This window comes from Cyprinodon tularosa, unplaced genomic scaffold (assembly GCF_016077235.1).
Source record: "Cyprinodon tularosa strain WSP-4 unplaced genomic scaffold, ASM1607723v1 ctg545, whole genome shotgun sequence".
In the NCBI taxonomy this organism is placed as follows: domain Eukaryota; kingdom Metazoa; phylum Chordata; class Actinopteri; order Cyprinodontiformes; family Cyprinodontidae; genus Cyprinodon; species Cyprinodon tularosa.
The window spans coordinates 115,539-127,584 of NW_024039280.1; the positions used below are offsets into that span (position 1 = coordinate 115,539).

The 12,046-nt window shown below is 40.2% G+C and overlaps 1 protein-coding gene across 1 annotated transcript; it reads left to right on the forward strand.

The window, feature by feature from the left end:
* The first annotated feature begins 2,018 nt into the window (after positions 1-2,018).
* Positions 2,019-11,843, forward strand: angptl4 (angiopoietin-like 4). Its single transcript, XM_038304869.1, has 7 exons — positions 2,019-2,619; positions 3,395-3,505; positions 3,602-3,683; positions 9,823-9,936; positions 10,059-10,154; positions 10,589-10,870; positions 10,954-11,843. The coding sequence occupies exons 1-7, from the start codon at positions 2,128-2,130 to the stop codon at positions 11,133-11,135; spliced, it is 1,359 nt and encodes a 452-aa protein (XP_038160797.1). The 5' UTR covers positions 2,019-2,127; the 3' UTR covers positions 11,136-11,843.
* Positions 11,844-12,046: the final 203 nt, after the last annotated feature.

The following is a 12,046-nucleotide window of genomic DNA, read 5'->3' on the forward strand; positions in this document are numbered from 1 at the left end:
CCACTTGCCGTAGTTACTTTCGAGCGTAATGGGCGATCTCGCAATCGCTAGTTTGTTGGCTCTGCGCTGCAGTAGCGCAAAGATGTCTGCCTCCATGGCTGCGAGACCCGCTCCTATGTAATTATAAATAACGAATTCTAAGGCAACGCAAATATTAAGGATAAGAGGCTGAGCTCGTAGATGATGATAAATAACATAGTTATGTATAATATATTACATTTCTGACTATATATCCCTGTAATTATTACACACTGTAGCTTTAAGACTTCAACGAGAAGCTGCTGGTCGTCACATTTTTACAAATGGATAAAACAGCTTTAATTTTACATAAGGTTGATGCCTAAAGTCTCAGTTAACAAACCAGTTTACTGATAATCGATTATCAGATTCTATTTCTGGTTATTGATAATTGAATCATCATCTCCTCTTCAATGTTATAAAGGGGGGACTCTTTCTGTTTTCTTTAGCTCTTAAGAATGTTTTGTCAGAAACAAAAAAAATATATGTTTTTTTAAACAAATAAAAAGATTAAAAGTGAAAATAACATATTTTTTCCATACTCGCTTATTTAACTTTAACTCCTCCTGACCAGTAAGTGGCGCTGTCATACTCACATGCTCTAGTTCTTTACTGTTTGCGAGCCAGTTTCTGGATCCACTAATGCTAATGTTTCCCTAAATCAGCAACAACTTTTAAAAGCTTCACCGATGTTTGCCTCTTTTTTATTAGTTTTTCTTATTATTTCTCAGCTCTATCATGGAGCCGCTAGCACCAAGCTATATCTGCACTGGAAAAAAATCGAAATCTAGATAAGTGGTGTTTTCTTAAAATAAGTGTATTTGTTCTTGGATTTAGTAGGTAAAAGAGAGATTTTGCCAATGTAACAAGACAATTTACACTTACAATAAGAAAATACAACAACATTGTCTTATTTCAGGTGCATTTTATCTAATTTTCTGATTTTAAGAGTAAAAATACTCATTCCATTGGAAAACTATCTCATTTACCTACTCAAATTAAGGGTAAATATACTTAATTTAAGAAATTTCTACTTATTTTTAGATCCTTTTTCCAGTCTGGCTCCAGGGACTTTCACCTACTATTCCTAATGATCTGATCCTTTCATGTCAATGTTGGCATCATAACATGAAGTTAACATTTATACATTTTGGACTCTTCAAAATCAATCAAAAAATGCATTTATATACTTTTTTTTTTTTTTTTCAATAAAATTGACATTTTTATTCTGCATTGCTCCAGACATTTTGTGGCTGTTTTATGTTAGAAAAAAGATCTATGTCCTTTAATATCTGATCTGTTCCTGTTTTAGTAATTACATTTTTTTTTCTTAATCCTCCTGCTTAATTTGGTAATATTATTAAGGAAACTGTTTAAGTAAGTAATGTTTATTTATGGAGGTCAAAAAGTGCTTCACAAAATTAGAATATAAATAAAAAATATATATATAATGACAAAAGAAATGGTCAGGAAACAACCCTTAATAAGTTGTGCAGATAAAATGGCAGAAAATTAACTCATGTTTGTTTGAACAGATAAAGATTCCATTTTTGATTCTCAAATCCGCCTCAGAGATGTGGAACCGATTTGTTTTCATCTTTCTTCAGACATTTTAAAATGTTTCCTGTGACTCCTTGCATCTATGGAACAGTTGGAACAAACTGACCGACCATTCAGACTCATCGGCTTGTATCTGGCTCCTGATATCACTATCAGTCCATTCAGGGTGTTCCTGTGCTGCTAAATGGATAAACTACCTGGAAAAGTCACATCGTTTGAACTCAGCTGTGATTCAGCTCCGCTTCTCGAAGATGGGAGGACGACTGTTTGCCATCAGCTGATAGAACAGACCTTTGTGTTATATCATCAGGAGCTGAATGACATGAAAGCTTAACAGAGAGATGGAGGAGGAACAGAAACCTGAGAGGAGCTGCACCCCTCCCTCCGCTTGCCTGGCCAATGGCAGGCAGCTGCACAGCTTACACTGGAGGGCTGGGAAACTATAAAACAGTAGAGCTGTGTCTGTGGATCCAGGAGCCTCAGCTCTCTGAATCACAGGAAACTTTGACAGGACACAGTTTAAGGGGGCGTCTCAGCCATTCAGCAGCAATGAAGACCTCCCTGGCAGCTCTGACACTCTGCCTGCTGGTACTGATGGTCACAGCCTTCCCCTTTGAAAGGAAGGGGGCTTCGCCAGGACGCACCCAGTACGCAGCGCAGGATGACTTCAATATCATCGCCCACGGCCTGCTGCAGCTGGGCCAGAACCTGAAGGAGCATGTAGACAAAACCAAAGGTCAGATGAGAGACATTTTCACCAAGCTGAAAGCTTTTAACCGCTCCATGGCTGAGCTGGGGAAGGAGAGCCAGAGGCAGCAGGCGGAGGGGGAGACCCTGAAGACTCGAGCTGTGGGGATGGAGAACAGAGAGGGACAGCTGATCAATGTCACATCTGAGCTGAGAGAGAAAGTGGAGGAGATCCAGCAGGAAAGGAGGACCATGAGTGAGAGGATGAGCCGGCTGGAGGAGAGGGTGGACAGCATGCTGCAGGGACACATGAGCCCCGGTGCCAGGAACAGCAGTGATGGACACAGCATCCAGGTGAGACTGAAACCGTTAGCGAACTGGAGGTGATTTGATGTGGAGACGGTAACTTCGTTTTTGGGGACTTTTATCTTCCTACAAGACTTTAAACTTGAAGCTGTTTATGCTTTCTCAGTCATTCAGGTCATAGTCATTACAAAAAAGGATTTAAAAAAACTGTCTACTGGACTGTTTCCAAGATTGGCTACATTTCGCCTTCCATCTAGGAAGCCTTTTAATTCAAAATGTGACATTTATGACATTTCTAATTGAAAAAGCTTCCTGGATGGGAAGCAAAATGTCTTCAAACTTGGAAACAAAGTCCAGTGGATTGTTTTTTTTTTCCTTTTTTAATTGAAGCTCTTTATTTTTACTATAGAGGTCTGCAAGGGACAAAGTGTGCAGTGCACTGAATGACAGCAGTGGGTGGTAAGCAGCTCAAGGGAATGAAAGGGGTCGTGCAGTACGTGCAGAGAGACTTAAGGCTGCAGACAAAGGGTTCTGGCTGCTTTAGATGATAGAAGAACTAAATGGGTTCCTAGCGCCCCGGGACTTGAATGGTGAAATGCTGAGAGGCAGCAGATGGCTGCTTATAAAAGCAGAATTTATGAACACAATTTCAAAGCAGTTACATAACCACAGCTTAAAGTTCAGTTAGTCTCTGGTTTTAAGTTAAACCCAGCCGGCCGCAGGTTGTTTAGTTTGGGTTCATTTTTACGCACAGACCTTTTTCTGAAGCAGTGTTATCAGAAAGATCTAAAAGGTTTTTATTTGTGTTGCTTATTTCTTTTAGCTCATGCTGGAGACTCAGAACAGGCGCATCGATGACCTGGTGGAGCGCATCAGGCTCCAGCAGGAGAAGCTCGACAAGCAGAACATGCGCATCAGGACGCTGCAGGGTCAGGTGAGCCGCGCTCAGACGCAGCGCGTAAAAACAAGGTTCTCTGATGGAGAAATCTTTTCCATTCATGTTTCTTTTTCTCGGTGTTATGACCTTCAGTTCAAACAGCCCGGAAAGAGGCCATCACCGCGGAGCGGCAGCAACGCCGATGGCGCAGAGGAGCAGCGCGACTCCCCTCTCGGTAAATAAAGCCCCGCAGTGTCAGAGATCCCCCTCCCTTCACACCGACTTAAGTGGACTGGACCTAATCTGACGCCAAGTGTGTCGAACCATCTGTTGGTTGAGGACAGAAAGAGGCTTAAATCACTGGCAATTAAAATCAATCTAATCGCAGAAACGGCAACAGGTGGATTTTCTGGATCAACTGTAACCAATTACAACTATTTACATTATTGTTATTTTTATAGCTTAAATAGCGTCAATGAAGCCAAACAGATTATCTGTATGTCCTAAGTAAATATTTAGGGCTTTTGTAATTGTATTACATTTTAATTTATTTTCTAGCACCATATTTCCTGTCATATCCTGCTAATTTACGCAGAAAACGGATCTGATGAATTTCTAGAATAGAAATTCACGATCAAAGCAATGAAATAAAATCTTAGAATTCAGCATCCCAGTTTGATCCTATATTCCTAATGCAAACCAGTTAAATTTACCTCCTGGTGCCAACTGGTACACTGGAAAAAAATCAAAATCTATATGTCATTTCTTCTTAAAATAACTGCATTTGTTCTTGAATTGAGAAGTTTAAAGAGACATTTTGCCAATGGAACAAGACAATTTACATTTAAAATAAGAAAACACAATTATATTGTCTTATTTCAAGTGCATTTTATCTAAATATCTTATTCTAAGAGTAAAAATACTCATTCTTGGCAAATCATTTCATTTACCTACTTAAATTAAGGGTCAATACACTTAATTTAAGACATTTTTTACTTATTTCTAGATCGTTTTTTCCAGTGTACAAAGCTATACACTGCAAAAAATTTAAATCTAAATAGGTCATTTTCGCTTGAAATAAGTGCATTTTTTTATGGAGGAGGGAAGTGAGACACTTTACCACTGGAACAAGACAATTTACATTTAAAATAAGAAAAAAAAAATGACTTTGTCTTATTTCAAGTGCATATTACCGTATCTATTTTAATTTAAGAGTAAAAATACTAGTTCCACTGGCAAATAAGTAAACATAACAACCTAGAAATAAGTAAACATTTATTAAATTGAGTGTATTTACCCTTAATTCGAGTAGATAAATTTTTACTCTTAAAATAAGATAATTAGATAATATGCACTTGAAATAAGACAATGTAATTATGTTTTGTTATTTTAAATCTAAATTGTCTTGTTCCATTGGCAAAATGTGTCTTTTATCTCCTCAATTCAAGAACAAATGCACTTATTTTAAGAAAAAAATTGACTTATTTAGATTTAGATTTTTTTCAGTCCACATTTCTTGTGTCGCAGACAAAACAACAAAACTGTAAAAATTAAACATTTTCTCCCCATAGAAATCTTGAATAATCTGAAACCCAGTCTTTAAACTTTCCCCCAGTTGTTTTGTGTCGAGATATTTAATTTCACCCAATCTTTACTGTATTTACTCAACATTCTGCTGAGAGATCATGTTGTTGAAAATAGTCTGTAGAAATGGGCAAGCTGTTTTGTGTTGTTTTTTTTTTTTTACAGTTGTAGCCATTCAAAATGGCCCTTCCCAGTCGAACGCCAGCAGAATGGCTGCAATAACCCCTCCAACTTCCAGCCAATGGCCTTCTACTGGGCGTGCATCTTTTTTTTACTCTGACTCCACCCTTTCACTGAATTACAGGGTGTGACCAGGAAATGATGCTTCTCTTTAGATTTTAATGTCCACAAATCATGACAGAAAGAAAATTTTAGTGCAAAAATTTATGTTTAAAGGGATAGTTCGGGATTTTTGACATGAATCTGTATGGCATCCCCATCACCAGTGTCATGCAATCACACTGACTTACCCCTGGCAGCATCCTGTGAGCAGAGTTCTCGTCCAGCTTTGGTCAAGCCGAAAGTAGTCCGGCAGGTTTGCTAGACCCAGCGAAATAAAACGTTTCTCTTCCCAAAACATTATGTGTTCAAAAGAGCGATATTTTTGCATCCCAAAAACATTGTAGTGGAAAAAGTCACACGTCGTTATCACTTGGTCCTATTTTCTCTCTGTTCGTATCAGTGCGCGCCGTCATTCTGACAGCGAGCTCAACAACAGCCAGATGCATGTCTCGCTCCGCCTAGCTCCTAGCTAGGCGGAGCGAGACATGCATCTGGCTGTTGTCAGGTTAGTAGGCCCTAGCTGTCAGGTCATGGTGTCGCGCGCACTGATACGAACAGAGAGAAAATAGGACCAAGTGATAACGACGTGTGACTTTTTCCACTACAATGTTTTTGGGATGCAAAAATATCGCTCTTTTGAACACATAATGTTTTGGGAAGGGAAACGTTTTATTTTGCTGGGTCTAGCAAACCTGCCGGACTACTTTCGGCTTGACCAAAGCTGGACGAGAACTCTGCTCACAGGATGCTGCCAGGGGTAAGTCAGTGTGATTGCATGACACTGGTGATGGGGATGCCATACAGATTCATGTCAAAAATCCCGAACTATCCCTTTAAAATGGAATTGTAGGGGATCAGGCAAGGGCCCTTCAAGGAAAGTGGGGAAATTTTTAATGGCTACTACCGTAAAGGAGTCCTTGACATTTGCATAAAGCAAGTCCAAAGTTTGTTTTCTCTGATTCAGCAGGTAACAAACTGTTGGAACGTTGACAATTGACAGTGTAACAGTGAGGCGTAATTAAAATAACCAGTTATTTCCACAAATACATTGTTTTTGAAAAGAATGCAATCAGTAAAACTCAGTCTCACTCCAATATCAGAAGAAAAAAACAGATCTCCGACCCACTCTGCCGGTCTTCAGCTTTCTCCTCGCTATTTATTAAAGTCAGAGGGGGGGTCCCTAGTTACACAAGCTGAGGTTGCGCTAAAGGAATAGGAAACAAGAAATACAATTCAATTTGCAGCCTCAGTGAACAGATCAATTTGCATTTAAATGTCTTGCGGTCAAATAGTCCGAGAACCTCCTGGTTTAGTTAAGCTTGAGCAATATAGTTGACCTATACTGCTTGTGCAACACCTCTCTGGAACAGTAATATGTCACACATTATACATCATAAGAACAAACATCAAGTATCTTATACATAATTATTCCAACACGTTTCTATTTCTTTCTTTTAAATGTTTTTTTTTATATATATATTTTGAATGGCTACTACTGTAGATGTCTGAAATTCAGAAGCAATTGTAATGCTTCATTTAGATGTGAAATAAATACTGAAACTGGAATTCCAAAAACTAAAAACTGAGTCAAATTTAAATGGAAATATGATTCATGTAAAACTGGAAAGCTGCTTCTGGATGTGAATCAGCTGAAAGGTTCCTAGAGTCCGGACATAATGGACATAAAGAGGAGAACACTAAAGTCTTCAGAAGAAATGGCCAAGTTTCCCTGGCAGGGATCCAACTGGGAGAAAGTTCAACAGTCTCAAAAAGAGTTTCAGTCAGGGTCAAGCATCTTTAGTGGATCACTTAGAGCGGAGAGGAAAGATAGTCTGGGGAGGCGGCGTATATCTGAGACTCTGTGTTTTCATTGATAACACTTCCCTCTGAGCCAAGGAGGAGAAAAATGGGGAAAGCCAGTCTAAATTTATCTCCGAACCTCGTCCCACTTTTTATGGCATCAGGCTCAAAACAAACGTGTGGACTTCCCTCCTGAGTGAGCAACCTTTCCCCCAGATGTATCAACCCCCCACCCCCTGCTGTTGTGGACTCCTTTTCCCTCCCCCCCTTCATCCCTGAACAAGACAAAACCCCTCCTCTGTCTCTCCCAATGGTATGAATGGGAAGTGTGCCAAAGTTCAGGAGATCCTTCTGACCCCCCCGCCCCCCGGTCACCCTGCAGCCCTCATTCCTTTGGAGTACAGGTGTCAATCTTTCATCAGAGGCAAACAATTCTACACAGAAACTAATTTCCACATCAGTAATGAAAAGTTGTTGCCTCGCAAAGCAAACTAAAGCACCAAGTAGCTCCAGAGTCTCTGTTTCTAGATATCTTCCCTTAAGACCCCGCCCCTCCCCATACATTACCATCTGATCACTCCCCATGCATGCAGCAGCCATGCACACCTACGTCACCAACCGGACGCTTTGCACGTGAGGGAGGTGTTTCAGGTCACAGACAGGGGGAAAGGGGGGAGGATGAGGAATGTAAAGGGTGACTGCCATGTAACCCTATAGGTTGCAAGGCCAAACAGCTGTAAAGAGGGGGGAGTTCTGCTTGGGAACTGGGGGAAAGGTCATGTTTACAACGGAGACGCTCTGTTGTTTTGAAAGGTTTTTATCAGGTTCATTTCAGTATCTCCGGACTCTTGCGATAAGCTGTCTCTGAATGGCAGAGTTTTATTTGCAAACACTCTGCCCTCCTAGAGTTTGGCAGAGGGAGCAGAGTTCAAATTATTCTGGACTGTCCTGTGATGAGTCCTCTCAGTTTTATGATATTTAATGAATTTTTGCCTAAACAGTTTTTTTTCCCGTCACTTCGGGGGTGTAGAGGATGCAACATATATACCAAGCATTGTCATGCCTCCGGAGGACTGCAGAAACCCGCCTACATGATGTTGCTGGACAAAATATCTTACATCCTTTACAGGTCGCTATCCTGGAAGAAGTCAAAAAGAGAAAAAAGCAAAATCCAACACATCTGTCCAGTTAGATGCCTGGTAGAGTTTGTGTGCCTGAAGCAGTAGTTACAGTAGTAGCCATTCAAAATTTCTCCACTTTCCTCAATGGGCCCTTGGCTGATCCCCTACAATTCCTTTGTAAACATCAATCTTTGTACTAAAATATTCGTTCTGTCATGATTTGTGGACATTAAGATCTAAAGAGAAGCGTCATCTCCTGGTCAGACCCTGTAATTCAGTGAAAGGGTGGAGTCAGAGTAATAAAAACATGCCAGATAAGTCATTTTTTCTTAAAATAAGTGCACTTGTTCTTGGATTGAGGAGGTAAAAGAGACATTTTGCCAATGGAACAAGACAATTTACACTTAAAATAAGGCAACACAATTGTGTTGTCTTATTTCAAGTGCATATTATCTGATTATCTTATTTTAAGAGTAAAGATACTCATTCCATTGCCAAACTATCTCATTTACCCACTCAAATTAAGGGTAAATACAGTTAATTTAAGTCATTGTTATTTATTTCTAGATTGTTTTTTCCAGTGCCCTAGTGGCTGAAAGTTGCACTGGAAAAACAAATTGAGTAGGTAAATGAGATAGTTTGCCAATGAAATTAGTATTTTTACTCTTAAAATAAGATAATTAGATAATATGCACTTAAAATAAGACAACATTTAAGTGTAAATTGTCTTGTTCCATTGGCAAAATGTCTCTTTTACCTCCTCAATCCAAGAACAAATGCACTTATTTTAAGAAAAAATGACTCATCGAGATTTAGGTTATTTCCAGTGAGATATTTCGCTAGCCTCGTGAGACCATCCTGATCTCGCGAGCTTTCAAGGTTTCACTCGCAAATCAGTCTGGAGACTCTCCGTTAAAGAAAATTTAGAGCCGTTCACCAAACGAACGTCCAATCAGCGTTGGCTTTGAGGCGGGTTGAGGTGTGACGCAACAAGAAGCGCGACAGTTCAGTCTAAAGAACATGGCGGCTTCAGCCGATGAAACTAGCGTTAGCGTGGCTATCGAGCAAGTTTTATCGGAATTACAGAGTATTTCTTCACTGAAAGAAGAGCAAAACACTGCTCTGGAGGCTTTTCTCAGAGGAAAAGATGTTTTTGCTCTTCTCCAGACAGGTTTCGGCAAAAGTAGCCTGGCTTGTGGTTGTGTTTTCGTTGTCGCTCTGTTAGTACGTCATATGCTTCGTTGATCTGATTGGTTTATTTGGCCCGTCTATCACCAACATAGGCCAATCAGCTAACCAGTATTTTCGCCCCCTTCCCAAAATTACTTCAATGGAAGGTTTCCAGATGGATATGTGGAGCAAATCCATCTGGCGGAGTCAGGTTAGGATTTCGCTGGGATTGGAGGGAAGGGGGCTGCCATTCGGCTGGTGTTTGACTGGAAAAGGCCATTTTGAACGGCTGCTGCTGTAGAGTGGGGCTAGAATTCTCTTGAATGCTCGGACAATGAGTTATGTTGAAGTTTAAGCTGTTTAAATGCAGGTAGAAGCCATACTGAGTGTTGGATCTATCTCTCTGCGATGTTGCAGAAATGGCCACAGACTGTCATGAACTGTTCCTGAGAGGAGAGACCACCAGCGGGATCTACACCATCCGGCCAACTGACTCCGAGCCTTTTAACGTCTTCTGTGAGATGGCACCTGGTGAGTGACCTGGAAGTTTTTCCCTTTCTTTGAACTTTTTTATTTTGTTCTTGTTTTTTTGTTTTTGTTTTCTGGTCAACCTAACATTTGTTTGATCGTATTTTCGATATCTCTCTGTTCAGATGGTGGATGGACAGTCATCCAAAGACGCCAGGATGGCTCTGTGGACTTTAACCAGCTGTGGCAGGCTTACGAGAAAGGCTTTGGCATTCTAAATGGTAAATACTCTTTAGAGTTTTATCTACTTTCACTATGAGGTGTTATCTGGTCAGTGCAGGGTCAGGGTGAATCTCGTTTAATTCTTCTGAAGGCCTTCAGCAGCTCATGGTACTGGGTATAAAGACAGTGAGAGACGCGGGAAGGAAGTGCATTCGTTCTTGGATTGAGGAAGAAAAAGAGGCATTTTTCCAATAGAACAAGACAATTTACATTTGAAATGAGAAAACACAGTTGCATTGCTTTATTTCAAGTGCACATTATCTAATTATCTTATTTTAAGAGTGAAAATACTCATTCCTACTCAAAATAAGGGTAAACACATTTAATTTAAGACATTTTTACTCATTTCTAGATCTCTTTTCCAGTCTACAACATATGCAAAGATCTTGAGCTTTGGGTTTTTTTGGACTAATCCTTTTCTGTTCCTGTTCAGGGGAGTTCTGGTTGGGCTTGGAAAACATTCACGCCATTGCCAAAGATGGGAGCTACATCCTGTGTGTCAAATTCTCAGACTGGTCAGATGACATGGCTTCTGTCTGCTTCGCTCTTCAACTTAGTGGAAGAGAAACCAACTATACACTGTTGGTCAAGGGGGTTGGTCCTGATGATAGGCTTCAGAGCTCCTTGACCACCGACTCAGCCACCGGCCTGCCTTTCTCTACTCAGGACCGAGACAATGACTGGAAAGCTGAAAACTGTGCCAAATACCTTTCCGGTAAGTCCTAACAGGGGCGTCCATGTTACACAGACTCTGGCAAGTCTGCAGCATGCTAACCAAATCTGATTCTGTCTCTGAAGGCGGTTGGTGGTTTAGCAACTGTGGTCGCTCCAACCTGAACGGACGATACTTCCAGAGCCCTCCTCCTAAACAGCGGCACCAGAGGAAGCAAGGCATCTTCTGGAAGACCTGGAGGGGACGCTACTACCCTTTGAAGTCAAGCACAATGATGATTGCTCCTGCCGCTATCAACAAGTCCTAAAGAGCTAAAAATGGCAAAGAGGAGGACGATGTTGGGAGAAAGGAGCAGATTCTTGACTGCCTTTTACATTCTTGTACCTGGATTTTTTTTGTAGATACACCCAAATATTTGGTTTTTCCTTTGTGAGAAACCCGACACCAGACCCACAGGACTGAAAGCAGAGGAACAAGCAAACTCATATTTTAAGACATTTTAGTGATCTATTGTGTTAAAAGAGAAAGATTCCTTATCGTCATGTAACTGAGACTCCAACTAAACATGCAGTGGAACATTTTTCAGATATGTTTATCCTGATGAGGTTTCCTTCTGTAGACGTGAGCAAGTCTCTGCTTGTATTCTGAGCTGGGAGTCATCAAGCATTTTCCAACAAGCTCAGGCGCCTCACTCGGGGTGATGGGGCTTACTGCTGAGGTTTAGTAATTAGCAAACAGGGATATTAGACTGAAATTATCTGCAGAACTGCTATGTTTTTGTGCATAATATGCGCACAAGTGAAATGCTGATTCAAGAAGCTTTTAAAACCGCAAGCTGTGGTCCAAATAGACTCTTAAACACAAGCAGCTGCTTTCTGGCATAATAAAAATGGAGTTGGATGACCTGGTATACTGACATCAACTAGCTTCAGGCTATGCTAACCCTTAAATTGCTCACTGTTGCTGCCTCTTTTTACCACATACTTTATTCTCTATTATTAAAACTCAAATGAAACTATTCTTCACTATTTTTTATGTGGAGAATCTGATATTTAGTCATATTGACTAGTACTTCAATAAATGAGTATGTTTGTACATATTTATAAAATGTTTTTTTTTTTAGAAATGTATTTGTTTCTAGTTTTTGCCCAACAATTTCAGAGTTTAATGTTTTAGACTTTTTTATCATAGTTTTATTTAAATACATGTATCTATTAT